Genomic DNA, 16,329 nt, shown 5'->3' with positions numbered 1-16,329 from the left:
GGGCAAGTATTCTCCTTCTGTGCTTTAACTCACAACCAGCAGACATAGGATGCAACCTCACCTCTAATCGTCCCATCACGTCATGTCTCTCGGGGAACAAAGGAGCATTTTGTTTGCTGTTGTTTCGTCATGTCGGCGGCTTCTGCTTAATAATAAGAATTCTGTCACAGCGCATCGAGCGGCGCTTCGCATGCAATGCCACACAGAGCGTCACGGACGACAAGTGTGTGTCTGTTTGTGCGATTCACACATTTCCCCCGCCGCCATTTGTGGTTTGAATGAAACAGAAACAGCCGTTTATGTCTGCTATATGCCGTTTATGTCTGCTTCATACTTCTCTCTAGAGGGCCAATAACAAATGTCAAATCGAACATTGCAGACATATCATGCCCCAATTCCCACATCTATTTGTCATGCATTTCTGAAGTCAGTGCGAGTTCTCGTCTTGCATGTTTCAATGTGTGCGCGATTGATTCATGCTGAAATCCACTCACACTCGCATGGATCGTGGCTGCTTGTCTTGGATACCGTCGCTCACCAAAATATGCGCCAAAAAGTGGCAGGAATGTCATCGGTGTGAAAAGGCGTGCGAGAGTGCAGAAAATGTAAGCATTCGTCACTCCCCCGAATCTCCCTGCTATCCATCATTACCGAATACTTTGTTGGATTAGTAAGTGGTGACCCAATATCAAAGAAAAAAACACATGGGTGCAATTATTTCCCAATCATGACCACCGAAGAGGACAAGGAGTCGCCCATGTCGTCATGAGAATTTTTATTTTTTGCTGTACAGTATAATCGACTGTCGACACGAGAATGTCAGAGGAGCGTTAAGGTCGTGAGCTGTGGTGAATATCCCTCCGACTGTAATGCGTACACGTCACCGAAGTGCAGGAGCTCCACAGATTTACTGTACTTCACCAAAAGCATGCTAATATTAAAATCTAAATCATCACATTAAAAAAAAAAAAAACGTCTGACCACATTTTAAGCCTCTCTTTGTGTTCTCCATCAGCACCGTCTCCACATACATCCAAAGGCTTCAAACCTTTTTCTGTATGGAGTGCAATATTTCTATTCAGGACTCGCTCTGTGAATAAAATATTGTGTCACCTTTGACCCCTGTGGTTTTACCCTGTCTTTTTTCCCCCCCTCCCTTTCTTTTCCCTCTCGTCTTTACCTCCCCGGGGGACGTTTCTCTCGTTCGCTCACTTTCTCTCCGCTGGGATTTTTTTCCACTCCAGGGAAAGATGGCAAGTATTTTTTTTTTCTCCCCCTTTTGACTTTAATCCCTCTCCTCTTGTTCGTGGGCCTCGTCCGCCCAGCATGTCTGGCCAAAAGCTATTCCGGGTCCTTCTTATTTATATCTGATTTGCAGCCTTTTTTAATTTCTGTTCAGTGTAAAAGTGTCCACAACTTTTTGCTTCTGGTAATGAGTTATGTGGTAAATATAGCTTTTAGTTTTTCCCCATTTTCCCTTTGTGAGCACCAACCCCTCACTTTGCAATGCTACCTTTTAATTTTAATGAAATATCTTAAAACGTAGAAGCTTAAGCAAAAAGAGTGAAATTAGAGGCATGTGGCTATGTGGAGCTTTGGCGCTAATGTTTCTTCCCACTCGAAGACCAGAATCTCATTTTCAGTTTTTAGTCCCCGTAGGAGGTTTTCTCTATTGGATGAGCTGTTACATATTCAACAGGTGCTACATTCACATGGAGCACCGTCTCATCTGCACACACTTTAATGTGATCCTGTCTAATATTATTATCCTTTGCGCCAGTTTCCGAGAGCCTGATGGCGGACAAGTTCGATGAATACGGCTACACGTTTATCGCGCCAAGGTAAGCTGGCTCGCACTTTATTTCTCTGCATTTTCCGAAACAGCAGAAAAGGATGTTTCACTTGTTTCTCTTTATGTGAATTCACTCCATGGTGCTTTTTTGTTTTCCCACAGGATGTACTGCAAGGACTTAAAGCCACCTGACAAGAACAAAAACAACACCGAGTTCCTCATGGAGTTCAACGATTACATTGACACGAAGACGCCAAACAACCCCATGTGTGAGTATCAGAAAATGGAACCCGGTACCCGGATCTCATTGTACTCTGCAGGACCTCATTCTCGCCACAGACTCCTATATTTACATCTCAAAGAGCCGCTAAGCTTTACCGTATTTGCTGTCGGATGTACATGCGAATGAATCTCGGCCATCTGGCCGGGCATTAAGGTGTGCATTGAACATTTAATGGAAGCGCGCCAACCCAAAAACCCTTATTCCCAGAGGTCTCTCTTTCCAGAGAAATACAGGTCTGGCTGGATGGTTTGGTGTGCATGACCAGGCAAAGCTTTGTGATGTGGAACCCCTGTGTTCGTGTTACCCATTTGATGCTAACTCTAAAAGTCTGACCATCACACGCCTGAGTGCACATGTGTGAGGCACGTCGGCTTAGATGTGACACACACGCGGGCTCATACACACACACACACACACACACACACACACGCACACAATATTCACCAGTAATATGCCTTCCACACCCCACCTATAGCCGCTCGACCTCATCCAATTACCGTGTGTTTGTGAGAAAGAGCAGGACACGTCAAGCCAGGAGCACGAGAGGAGCAATAAAACACAAATCAGGGGCCGCTGGACCTTCTCCTAAACATCTGACCAACGCATTAGCATCCTCACCATTTCTCGCATACACTCCACTGATATGCACCACTTGCTCTTTTTTTTTATTTTTTTGCCCACTGCGTGAAACAAAACGTCTCCTGATATTTATCAAATTTGGCCTTTTTAGCTCGATTTCAGTTTGAGATCTTAGTTCAGAAATCGAAACACGATCGATAAAACGTTTCACCCAATTGAAATATTACTTTCACCATTATAAGCTGCTAGTTTAATGGAGTCCATAGGGAGTTCGGGAGTGGGGGGGGGGGAGTATGGCCCATATGGACTATTGGAGGCTTGAGTATCGTTACACGCTTTACTAAGTCAAGCCACTGCAGTGGCGAAGAAGTTGAAGTACATTAGGAATTCCTGGGCTGTCTTCAATAAAGGATCTCTAATGAAAACCACTGCATGAGGAGGGGGAGGTGGGGGGGATAAAGTGTTACACCAGCTGTTTTCTCTGATGTGTGTGGTGTGTCATAAAGGTTCGGGGAGGGCGGGGGTATGCCGACGAGCCCTGATGTTAATGGACTGAAGCGGGTTGTTGGAGAGTTCAAAGTGGCGGGCACGGCCCGAAAAAATGGGCAAGCGGCTTTTATCACCTGTTATGTTTGTCATGCGGTCTTGTCGGGCGTCTTGAAAAATAATTTGTTACCCCTATATCAACCCGCCACCTACACCTCGCCGGCACGAGGCACATTCATGGATCGTTTTGTCACTTTAAATGCATATTTGATGGCTTTAGTTTCACTGTAAGTTTCTGCTTTGTGTCCGAGATATAAACTTCTTTCTATAAAAAAAAAAAAAATCTCATTTGTTGGACAAATTGGGTCTGTTTTGTGGCTACAGCTTTGATTGCATTTGGAACTTTTAGGTGCTTGTAAGCTTAGCAATATATCAACTGACGCTTATTCCCACATTTCCGCTCAATTTGAAATTAATTTTGGATGCCTTAAAGTATGAACAACTCTCTCCCTATTTTGTTTTATTACTTGAACCTTGCAGGTCATAACTTATTTATATTTATTGGCTATTTTTCCTTCTTGCTTTTTTATTATTTACTCCCTGTTTCTGGCATTTAAGCGAAGTATTTCCAGCAAAAACCTGTTACTCAGTATATTCATGCTTGTAAGTCGGACAAAAAAAGACAAACATCATCTTATAAGGATGAGACTCAACAGGCACACAAATGGCCTTCAAACATGACGTGTTTTGCTGTTTAGGTAACGTGGAGCTGGTGAACAGATTGCTCCTGGATGCTGGCATCACCACGCCTCTGATCAAGTATTGGAAAGCGAATGAAGTGCAGTAAGTGAAGAACCAACATCATGTCACTGTACCATCAATCCGTGATCCGGCAAAACATACGGAAATGTGGCATTGATTATTTGTCACTAATGAATGTCCGAGTCAAAATTGAATACAGATGGCTCAAATATTTCTGCATCACCAGTAAATGTCATGCAGACATAAAGCACATTCCACGTTTTTGCCATTGTATGTTTCACTGCGTAATCTTCTCTGCTTGTCAGGAACATTGTCTTGGCCAGATTTGTTGCCACCGATGGAGGGATCACACGGGTCTACCCCAAAAGGTACTCATTGGGGAAGAGAGAAGCAAGGGAATAATATGTTTAGAGTTATCTCATAGAGAAATATGATGAGGTCTGCTAAGGAAGCTGCAGCTCTTCCCAGCAGGAAGTTAAGCATGGCAGGTTTATCATGAAAGACAGGATCTGCATTAAAAATATATTGCAATAGCATAGTCTCAAATGACTTTCTCAGGAGCAACTTTATACTGGATACTACAGTGGTCCCAATACAAGTCTTTGAGATGCCCCAGAGGAGAGATAATGGCAAAGTTGTTATTATTGAAAATAACTCACTGAATTCTATGCTGTAAAAATGACTTGAACCACTGCAGTATGCAATTACTGAAGCCAATTTAGCTTCAAGGTGATCCAAGAGAATATCATGGTCTGTGATCAATGCATAGATCAATCTGAACTATTGGTATTAATGAGTGACAGGAATCAACAGATCCTTAAAGATCCCCTCCACTCAAATATCTGTTTATGTCCACTAAAATGTCGGACCTTGACTTTACTGACTTGAATCTTTACAAAATGTGTGCAGCAGCACATCACTGGATCCTGTCATGGGTGAGAAACTGCTGCACTAGTGACACATTGTACACACCTGGTAATTAATTTATTAAAACAAAAAGTATTTCTTGGGAAAAAGATTTCAATCTCGGTTGACTCCCGACTTAGGTTTTGCCAAGATGTTTGCTGACATTGACTTGATTGATCACTGACAACTCTACCGAGTGATTAATTATTTATGTGAGTCATATAACGAACAACACTCATGACTCATGTGACTCATACCAACAATGATGCTCACTAACGACTGACGTGACAAAATGTCAGTGTTTACTTTTAGTTTTCCAATAAAAGGAACAACAGACTCCTGGACTTAACTTCTGTGTGTGTTGGACCCATCCACCTGCCCTCCAGTCAACCCTGTGTGGACTATCTCACTGTTTATACTACATCAGTTGCTCTGACCATCTAATAATGCTGGGGGTGCATACGTATACAGGTGTTGTCAGTATCAGATGTGGAGGTGCACCGACCAACCGTCGGAATTTTAGGAGTTGGGAGTGAGACCTGGTTATCATAGCAGAGTATTTTTACATACTTTTGCTTTAACTCGTTATTGAGGGAAGTTTCAATGGAATTAAATTACCCAAACCTTTGCTGATTCACTGTTTATAGTATTAGTTTCAATTATTAATGTTCAAAATGTTTGACTATGTTCCGAATGTTAAAAAGTGAAACATAATTCAAATAAGTATTGTGTGTACAATAAAATACATAACATAAATGATTATTCTTAACAAAAAGAGCACAGAAATGTATTGATTCTAATACAGGTCATTTTTGACCCACTTATGGAAGCTTGGGATAGTAATACAAAAAAACTACAATTTCTTAAAAGGTAAATTAAAATGTTAAATGCCATCATTTTTTGAGGAATACCTGGAATATGAAATGATAACAACTTATCATTACGAAGAAATTGCAAGAAAACAACCTCACTGGGTCATTTTTGACCCACTTATGCATCTAAGTGTTGAGTTTATCAGTAAGTCGACTGGCTAAAATTAATTAAAGTATTTCACATATAAAAAAACAGTCTACCATTGAGGAGATCTTGGGTGTGGGGAGCAGTTTGGTAACGGCATTGTGTGTGTTTGTGTGTGTGTGTGTTTGTGTGTGTGTTTGTATTAATGTGTTTGACAGCGCCGGGCTCTCCTGGGAAGAAGAAGCTGAGACGTTCGAGTCGAGTTTCTACAAGAGAAGTATGGACAACGATCTGTACGTCTTCACTCCGACACCCTACCTCTCCAAAGAGAACAGTGAGTAAAAGCCAGCGTGCACGTGTGTTTGTGTCGCAACGTGCACGTATACACAACGTTCCGTTCTCCATCCTCTTGCAGGGAGTGAGGACTCGATCCTGGTGAGCAGAGCCGTCAACATCGACATCGGTGGCATCACACTCAAACCGGCTGGTAAGGACACACACACACACACACAGTAGGGCTTGTATTTACACAATTACAGTCCTCGTTTCTCATGTCCCCTCTGTCATTCCGCCCTCCATGCGTAAACACATTCACGCTTAAAAAGCTCTACGTCTTATTTACACACCTTCATGTGCAACCCTATAGTCTTAACCCCTAATCACGCCTCTTACATCTCCTGACACACGGATATTATTTACACGCCGCTGCTCGTCATTCGTCTCGCGCTCCCTCTCCCTCTGACATGTGCACACAAACAAGCACACAAAAAGCCACACGTCAAGCCGTCTCCTGTGATCGCCGGCCAAGTTTGAATTTCCCCCCCCCTGAAAGTTCAGAGAGTAAAGTTGACAGAGAGGTCCGACGTGATCTAGGGTGTCTGGCTTTTTTTGTGTTTCATCCCCAGTGGTCGGCGTGAAGCTGGACATTAGTTCCTGGATGGCGAGCTTCATCAACACCACACAGAAGATCAATGTGAGTGGATTCTGTCTGCATGACGTGCGGGGAAACACACGCTTGACCCCGATTATGACGTTTTGTTACTCGACTGTGTTTTCAGTGCAACGACGAGATCTGTGGCTGCCAGCGAAACGATGTGGTAAGAGGTTTAATTCTCTTTTTTTTTACATTTCCAGCAGTTATTTATGGATACGAGTGATGAACATACAACACTGCATTAATCTCTTGGTTGTTCCAGTATGTAGACTGTGTCATTCTGGATGATGGGGGCTTCCTGGTGATGTCCAATCGAGATGAACATATCGATCAGGTAGGGCTTCTGCATTTTACTCTCACTCATAAAAGTAAAGACCCAGACACTTTCAAATAACGCATTCTTTATAAAGTGTTAATAATCCTAACTAATGGCTTTGATGATTGATAAGTCGTTCATCTGCTTTATAGCTCAGGTGTAAGTAAAACATACGAACAGGTTGTGAAAAAATCAAATTCTGTGGTTTTAATCCAGTTATAAATGTAGGTAATAAGTAGAGATGAAAAATGCATTTTTTATATTTTTGTATCAAAATCGAATCATCTTCTTTTCCTGTAAAACAACATTTGAAGTGTTAACTAAACTAGTATCAATAATTACCAGTAATTTCATGACATACATCAATCAATCAATCTGCAACTTTGAGCAACAAAGGAGGTGTGTGTGGAGAGCTACATTCTAAGCCCGCCCACTTTTTAGCCGTCCAATCAAATGCAAAGGATTTACAACTCGCGGTTGGGCCTCTAATGCAGAAGAAAGCAGACATGGACCCTTTTTGTCCAAATTTCCTGACATTCTGCATTAATCGAGGGCTTTTATGTGGTGGAACATTACCATTTAGTTGTTGCATAATTTGAATCACGGTAAATTTCCATAATTTCTAAAGCTAAACTTCTATTCAAACTGCTGATTGTGACATTCATCGTGTTTGACTGTGATCAGCCAAAGCTGTTGTGTCCTTAATCACCCAGACAAAAAAAATAAACTAATTTAGCCTCTCCATCCCAACCGGACCCACCTTTACACACACAAACACACATACAGTGAGCTCACACATTCCCCCCCGCTAACCCGACCCGATGCTAAATGCTAATAGAGGGGTCCCTGCCGTCGTCTGAGTAAATGTTTTTTCATGCGGCCTCGGCTGCTTCTTAATCAGGCCTGGGTGTGCGGCGGATAAATCAGCGGCCCTCTGATGTTTGGCAGCAGCACTAAAACCCAGGCAGGGACCTGAAGCTTTGTTTGGAGAAGGCTGCGTGCCCTCAATCATATTTCCCTGCAGGAACAACGTCTCTCTCCCCGTAAGCGTCTCGTTTGCTCTCCCTCTTAATGTCTTTCGTTCCTTTTCTTTCCCCCGAAAAAAAAAAAAAAAAACCCTCGGGGAGTCTGCAGCCAAACAGGGCTGTGACTGTTAATTCATTATTTGTTTTACTGCACGGGGAAAGGAGAGAAGGCTCCCTTTACCTTATAACAAGGAAGATTTATATATCCTTTGGCTGTTAGACGAAAGAGGAATGGATATGTGGAGGACGGCTTGTTAACGGTGACCTTCCAAACCGGAAGGAAAGGGATAGTTTGCATTTCCTCACGCACACACACACATGCACGTCTTTCATCGCGAACACACTCGTCGATGAGTACAACTTACTGTACATACTCCCTCCTGGATACACAAGTACTTAAACACTCCCGCGCACACGGCCGTGTCACACCTGCTGAGACAAACTACTTCCTCTTTGTGGAAATTTATGGCTGCCTGGTGGACTGTGTTAATCAGATTATACTGAAGTCCATCATCCTGGTTTGAGGGTGATTTACTGAGTGTGGCTGTGTGTGTGTGTGTGTGTGTGTGTCTCCATAAATTCACCCTTAAACATTGCGTGCACATGTTTACACATTCTTAATTGTTTTCGTGCATGTGTTTTACATAGATTTAACAATCGGGAGTTGAGCGTGTAAATGTGTTTAAGTGCTCTGTAAATGTAAAATGTTGAAGGAAAACCTCAGTCGGTAACTTCAGCAATTAAACTAAAACCTCTCTTTGACCTTTACTACTGAAACGATTTCCACTATTTGGGTCTATTTAAAGGTAAAGGGCTGGTGTACTTGTCTGTGTTAGGGTCTATTGCCACTTTATGTTTTATTGTAGGTTAGAATTTCTAGTTTCTTGTTTCAGATGCAGTTTGATTTTTACGAATCTCTTCTTGAAGGACATTTTCTGGAAGGCTTTTGTGCTACGTAGTTAGATGAAAAGATTGATACGACTCTCGTGTACAGACAATCTGAAGCAGACAGACATAATAATTACCTCATTATTCAGGTCCTGGGTGAAAAATGTCATTCTAAGATCTTCATTATTTTCAGAGGGGCTGTAGTTCACTGGGTCAGATTTGGGTATAATGTACTAACACAGAGAAATCTGGAAATATTGGAATATAATGATAATAATACGTTTATGTGATGAAGCACCGTTTATAGACAAAGTCACAAAGTGCTTCACATGATAAAATTGTTACAGTAAAATGAGCACACATGAGATAAAAGCCAGTAAAAACAAGTGAGTGAATGTACAGAATGAATGTATAGTGGGAGAAAATAGCGCTAAAAGGACAAAAGTGCAGGCATGCTTATATGAGAACATTTCCCTCTATTTCTCCGATACATAATCCATGCTATAGCGCTAAAAGGACAAAAGTGCAGGTATTCTTATATGAGAACATTTCCCTCTATTTCTCCGATGCATAATCCATGCTATAGCGCTATAAAGGTCAAATGAATAAAATCTTCCTCCCCCTGTCCTCAGATCGGGCGTTTCTTCGGTGCTGTCGACCCGATCCTCATGGTGAACCTGGTCAACTCGTCCCTGTTCACGTTTAAGAAGACGTTCGACTACCAGTCGCTCTGTGACCCTGAGAAAGAGAGCAAGACGGATGCAGGCCTGCGATCCGTCTACGTGGTGAGTTACATAAGCCAGACACCGTTCACACACACACACACACACACACACACACACACACACACACACAGCCACCCACATGTGCACACCCTCGCTTGCATGTTCACACGTTTTGATAGCCGCACATTTACATGCACTCATTCTTCCCCGCCGGTACGCCATTCGTAGCCGTACCTGCTCGCTCGCGTGCTTCCAAAAAAAAACGATCACATGCACACGCAGAAACGCTGGCTCGCCTGGGAGCCATAAATCTGGACGGAGCAGATGAGAAGGGAAGCGGAGGGTATGGTGAAAGCGTTAGAGTGGGAGTTTGCAGCAACAGTAACAGGATTAGGTGGTCCAGCGTGCTCGACTGACACACCAAGTGATGGAGAAAGAGGCACTGTTTTCCATCAACTCGCAGCCGGAGTCATGGAACCTGCGTGCAGACGTTGCCGCAGTGATGATGAACATCTCTTAGATACTGAAGGGCAATCGCAGGTAGCTGTAGACGGAGCTAATGAGCTGGTAATCATGACAGAGATGAAAGTATTCATAGGTATTTACAGATGCAGACAAATTCCCCCTCACTAACAAAAACGTGCCCCGAAAGTGAGATGAAAGTGACGGCGTTTTTATCTGATCAAAGACGCCGCCGACCGCCGGGGATGCCTGTAACACGGCTGGTTAGGACTCCTTGATGACTCAACATGCCATCGATTTAAGAGAAAGGATGCAACACTCATTCGCCAAAACAAGGCCCTCGCATGCTAACCATAATCAGAGCAGCATGTTTGGCCTTTTTATTCAAACCGTGTGCTACTTTTTTTTTTTTAGTGTTCTCAGCCAAGCCCTTTGTTTACATATTTATCTCGTCTGTTGGGGACTGTGTTCTAATTTCCTCCAAGAGGGGAATCAAATATAATGGAAAATGACTGGACCGTTCTTTGCCCGGGATGTTTGAATGTGATTTGTACTTTTTTCATTATTCTGATATTAATTCTCATTCTGTGTCCCCCCTTAGCCCACAATTGCTGATATTTTGAATGTAGGATGGTTTGCCACCGCTGCAGCCTGGTGAGACATTTTCTTCTCTTTCTTTTCTTTTCTCAAACGACTGATAACAAAAAAATATATACACTATTTGTAATGCTTTAACTGACATCCTAATGGAAAGCAGGCAAGGACGTGTTTCTCCAAAATGGACTTATAGCATCTGTTTAATAGCTGAATTGTTCCCGGGACAGTCTAACATTCCACGAAATCTTCCCTTGATTTATTGAAGCATCAGCATTTTACACAGATGATTTATTGTGGATTATGTTCCGATGAACGCAGACATTTTTCATCCCTGGGTTTGTTTTTGCTCTCAGGTCGATACTGCAACAGTTACTAGTCAGCATCACATTCCCCAATTTCCTGGACGCAGGTGAGTTCCTGACAATTTGACACAGTAGAAATAATAGTGCTTTGAGTAGTTTTTTTTTTCTTTCAGTATTCACACCTGCAAACTGGTCACCTTTTGGCTACAGTCACCTTTTTTATGTCAACCAGGGTAGTAGAAGTGAATGAAGAGGGTTTTAGTTTTGCATGTTGTCACCTTTTTCACTTCTCCAGAGTTTGTAGGTCTGAGTATTGCTCCCTAAGTGGCCTCATTATTGAAATGTTCATTTTGTAAACACCCAATTTATATATTATACTGTATAATAAGAAAGGAGTCACTCATAGTGACTTTACCAAGCGTTTTTGTGCTTTTCAGCTCCTTGTTTTGGTTCTGCAGCCAATTGCCACTGACATTACACACCAATGTTTATGTGTCAGAAGCCTCTGCATGCATGAACACACATCAATGTTCTCGTGTGTCTCCTCCCGCAGCCGAGATGGATGACAAGCTGTCCGATGCCATGCTCAAAGAGGTCTGCATCACGGAGCAAACCCAGTACTACTTTGAGACCAACAACCTGTCCTTCAGAGGCACAATCGACTGTGAAAACTGCACCAGGTAAGGAATAAAAGCCCACTCTTTCTCAGCTACACATGTACACACACACACACACACACACACACACACACACTCCCCCACCCCCCCCACCCCCCGACCTACAGTGATACGCTTGCATCCACAAGACACAAATGAAGTCCCCAGAGGGGGCGCTAAGAGAGGGCTGTAAAAATTCACATGCCATGAAGGTGAAGTCAAGTCACCAGCGCGGACCACCGTCTTGGCACGTGTGTGTGTAAGTTTTTTTTAAGGCCCCCTCGTGCCGGGCTAATGGAGTGCCTGCCCGCATGCCGCGCGGCGTTCCTGCACATTAGCCGCGCACACGTTTCTTTTTTAACGACCTCAATAAAAAAAGAAAAGAAAAAAAAAAAGCAGAGAGAAAATCATTTGTGCACCAGCGACATGTGGGTTGCAGTAGAGGTCCTGTCGGACAGCGGGGGTGGCACAGCGGGCCTCGTGTCCCCGCAGGACGGGAAAGCAGAAAGAGTTTTTCATTGCGGCGCAAGTTCTCCGAGCGTTGCCTCGTCATGTGTGGGGAATGAGAATGCATGTCTCCTTTTTAAACGAATCCGTTTCCTTTCTTTCTGGTTGAACACTGCATGTCAACAACTCTCTGTTCCCTGCTCCTCTCCAGGCTCTACCACGCCGAGAAGCTGCCCAAGACCAACCTGGTCTTCATCATCGCTGATGCCAAACTCACCTGCTCCTCCTGTGACACCAAGCCGTTAATACAGGACGAACAGCAGTGTATCCTTTTTTCCCCCCGACGCTGCCGTCTGGCACGGAGCACTTTGATCCAGCGAGCAGATGTTTTGAAAGAGTTTGCGTTTTTGAATATAGGACACTGATTAGACACGATTCTCTCAAATCAGACCCCTCGTTTGCATCCCCTAAAATCGCACGTCTGTAATAATGAGGCAACTTTTCCACAGTGATTACATTTAAAAATTCGGCCCAAAACAACAGATGTGTCCGCAATGGGTTTTTTTTTTTCTCTGCGGTGTCTGTAAAGCAGATGGCAGTTTTCGGGGATACGTCTGCTTAATAGCTTACAAACAAACTCCAGTGTTCTCTCTCAAACACACACAACAACACATCAGTTCGATTAAGCCTCTTGCATAACGACCAGGCTGGAAAATGACCATATGATTGAGGGTGCGATCCCAGAAAAGCGACAACTGACTTTAATGTGCTGGATCTGTTTGATTTGGACGGTAATGCAACAGATCCTTCACCATTGCCAACATTAATCAAATGCCATGTTGTGTAATTTTCCATTGAGCTATCCGAGTGTTTACAGACAAAATAACTATGTCCCCATTCGCTGCTATCACGGACGTAGAATCATTGGAAACTGTGTCATGTTCCTTGACGTCGCGTTACCCAGCTAATGGTCCCAATCCCTGTGAACTGGCTCAGAATCCTCGGTACAGAAAAGGGCCCGCGGTCTGTTTTGATAACAACGAACACGTAAGTTGCTTCTGGTTGACATCGATGTGAACCGCGCGACGTCGTTGCTAAGGGGTGCTCTGTGTAGGAGGTTTTTAAGCTGCTAAACAGTGAGACCATTGCTTCTTTATTAGTCTCACAAGAATTAAAGAATTTTGCAGAAAATCCGCCCTGAAATGGGAGGGAAAGCCTTTCAAATTAAAGCATGTGCCCCGGGGCTACTGTTTTTGGGTTTTCACTGGTAAAATCATTTTGAGATCAGCGCCAAGGAAAATCTAGGTCTGGTTCCAGCTTACAGCACAGAGCCTCAATCAGGGCTTCGAGGACAGATGGAGCTCCTGTATGAAAATCACATCCAAGCTATTTTTTGATTACCCTCGAGGAATGGCTGGACAATAACCCACACATGAATCTATTCATATCCAAATGTTCAATTAAATGTGGTGTGATCAAATAGAATCAAAACTGCATGAATTGATTTTTCCGCTGACTTATTATCCACCGGTTATGAACACTTATTAACACATAACATTAGTGTTCACTTGTATTCACTTGGGTCCGGTCACAAGGTGAACTGGCGTCAAATATTCTCTTTTTGCTCCGTTTTGTTTTAATTCGACTCCCTTTAGCAGCCAATTGCTACATTGTGGTAACCAGATAGTCGTTAAGTTTTTCTTAAGTCATTTGATCCATTATTGATTAAAACATATTGATTAGAGCAGCTTCAAGCAGAGGATATAAATAAAAACCCAATACCCAACAAATCAATCTTTAACTGGCCAGACTAATAAATCATCACCAAAACAATAAGAGTTTTAACAAACATCATTCCATTCAGTGTTATCAAGGTAAATATGATGATTTGCCAAAGTAAGTGTAAGTTTATCACATCCAACCCTACAGCCAGGGTGCCTGTTACCGGGAGGGCTTTTCCAAATTCATACTCCGGATGAAACAATCTGTTTTGACATGTCACCTGGAAAATAAGAGGTAGCAACTGCAACATATTAGGGACCAATAAAAAAGGAAGGGTTTTCAGCCAGTCTTATAAAAAAAATAAAAAAAAGCTCTGATTCTCACTGGCCAGAGCCCAAAATCCTTAAGCTACACTCCTGATATGGAAACAACATATCAGGGAAGAAACTCTACCCATGGCACCTTTCCATCACTAATATCTTTACGTGGTGCCTGTCATTTTTTGTTTTTGTTTTTTTGTTTTTTGCAAATCCCTTGAAAGCTGTGTGTGTGTATGTGTTTGTGTGCAGATTTCCCACGCAGGACGGTTGATGCTCGACTATGAATAACTAAGCTAAACAAACATTTTCATTAGCGGCGCAGAATCTCTGCGTGTGAAACCCCTGCGCTTGAATGCTCTTGTTTGTTTTCACTCTATAGTCCTCTCTCCAATGTCAAAGTTTGCCTTATGAATTAACTCTTTACGCCTGCGCTGCCTTGCTCACTGACGTGCACCCACACATCCTTCTCTCATGCTGCTAGTGAATGCATCTTTCTTGCCTTCTCTGCTCATATTTGCTTTCGACGTTTTGCTGCATGATTCTCTCTCTCTCTCTGCTTTCTCCACGTTTCCTGCTCTGTGATTGGCTGTTGATGGTTAGGATGAGGCCCTGTGCCGAAGGAGCGCAGGCTCCCCATTGGCTCCCTCTCCGCTCATGTTACTGCTGCCACTGTTCATGTGCTGTCTCGGGTCAGTCCCATAACGCTAACTTTCTCTTTCATTAATGTTGTCTCATTATCTTTTACACGTCCTGGTTTTCCTATTCACCGTTTGTTATCTCTCCGCCTCCTTTCACGACTGTTTCGTCTTTGTTCCACTTCTTCCTGTCTTTTTCCTACTCTTATCTTTCTCACCTGTCACTCTCTCTTATGTTCTACCTCCATCTGTCTTCGCCTCCCCCTCCCACACACACAACTACCTCCCAGTCTCTCTCCGTCTCCCGCCAACATCCCCCCAGTCTCACCTGACTTTGAACTTCAAGCCATGCACTTTGTATCTTCCCCCATCTATCATTGTCAGCCTCGGGGCGATAGACCCCCGTGTCTATATCTGCTGACATCCGATTGCTGACGTTGCCAGACGCTAGCTCAAACACTTCACTCACTTCTCATTTGCATCCGGGACGTTTGCGAGTCTCCTAATGATTCTCGACTCGTTCTCCTCTCCAAAGACGAGGCGAGGCATTCTTTTCCCTGCAACTCTCCAGATGCTCACCGTATAGAGAGTGGGAGTATCCGATCAGTTTTGGTCAGACATGATGGCTCTAAGTTTTCCAGTCAAGTATATAAAAAAAAAAATACATTTCAACGTCTTTTTCCAATGTATTTTCTGACCTCTTGTTTTATCCCTGCATAGTTCTGATTGACAGTTTGCAAAGCTTCACCCCCTTTATCTAGTGTTGCCAACATGCTACACCTGTCAAGCTTTGGTTTACGATGATAAATGTGGCAGATTTGCTTCTTGGAATTCTTTCGTACTTTTTAATGTTCCCAGCTAACTTTTTTAATCCTCTCCAGCATAAACTCGATGTTAAGTTGAACCTAGATCGCAGCACGCAGACTCCGATAGATGATGAAGAGCTTTATTGGAAAACTCGGTTTTGTGAATGTCGATAAGGCAGAAGGGGAAGTGTTCCCGGGCTGAGTAGACGGGAACTGACGGGAAGCTGAAATCCAACTCTCAAAAAATCGTGAGAAAACTTTGGCCCCGTGTATGTAGCTAGCGCCGTCGTAGACGGGGTGACCTGGCGAAGGCCGAGAGGAAAGCCCAGGTTGATATACTGCAGTAGTTGATTAGGTGATGAGACTCAGCTGTGCCAGATGCCAGAGCTCAGGAGCAGGAGTAGCCACGCTCACAAACACAGACAGACACATGGGGAGACAAGAGGACTGGGAACGCACTAGGAAAGACTCGAGGAGACGTAGAATCAGAACGCTTCATGGCTACATACGAAAATAGTGATGTCCCAGGCAAAATCATACCTGAACCCTAATCCATATAACAGCATCGCTCTCAGTTAGTTCAAACTGTAGAAAAAAAGTATGATTCTCGTCATAATTGGGGCCTTTAACCCTCAAGCTAATGTAAATAATGTTTTTAGATTTTAAAAGGGAAAGAAAAATAAAGACACCACTGTCCAAACTTATTAAAGTCTCTTTTTACAGCTCCAT

At 43.2% G+C, this 16,329-nt stretch overlaps 1 protein-coding gene across 1 annotated transcript in view; it reads left to right on the top strand.

The window, feature by feature from the left end:
* The window catches only part of cacna2d1a (calcium channel, voltage-dependent, alpha 2/delta subunit 1a), a 72,824-nt gene that overhangs the window by 52,101 nt on the left and 4,394 nt on the right, over window positions 1-16,329 (top strand). The window contains exons 23-37 of the mRNA XM_084038793.1: window positions 1,781-1,841; window positions 1,955-2,061; window positions 3,899-3,983; window positions 4,208-4,270; window positions 5,984-6,099; window positions 6,181-6,252; window positions 6,671-6,738; window positions 6,824-6,862; window positions 6,962-7,033; window positions 9,561-9,713; window positions 10,717-10,769; window positions 11,066-11,121; window positions 11,568-11,694; window positions 12,329-12,441; window positions 13,082-13,164. Coding sequence (XP_083894919.1) covers window positions 1,781-1,841; window positions 1,955-2,061; window positions 3,899-3,983; window positions 4,208-4,270; window positions 5,984-6,099; window positions 6,181-6,252; window positions 6,671-6,738; window positions 6,824-6,862; window positions 6,962-7,033; window positions 9,561-9,713; window positions 10,717-10,769; window positions 11,066-11,121; window positions 11,568-11,694; window positions 12,329-12,441; window positions 13,082-13,164 — 1,268 coding nt within the window. The remainder of the gene's footprint in view (window positions 1-1,780; window positions 1,842-1,954; window positions 2,062-3,898; window positions 3,984-4,207; window positions 4,271-5,983; window positions 6,100-6,180; window positions 6,253-6,670; window positions 6,739-6,823; window positions 6,863-6,961; window positions 7,034-9,560; window positions 9,714-10,716; window positions 10,770-11,065; window positions 11,122-11,567; window positions 11,695-12,328; window positions 12,442-13,081; window positions 13,165-16,329) is intronic.

Source organism: Eutrigla gurnardus (assembly GCF_963514095.1).
Source record: "Eutrigla gurnardus genome assembly, chromosome: 21".
Classification (NCBI taxonomy): Eukaryota; Metazoa; Chordata; class Actinopteri; order Perciformes; family Triglidae; genus Eutrigla; species Eutrigla gurnardus.
Note: the sequence above shows the minus strand (reverse complement) of the source record. Positions and strands in the feature narration are given on the sequence as shown.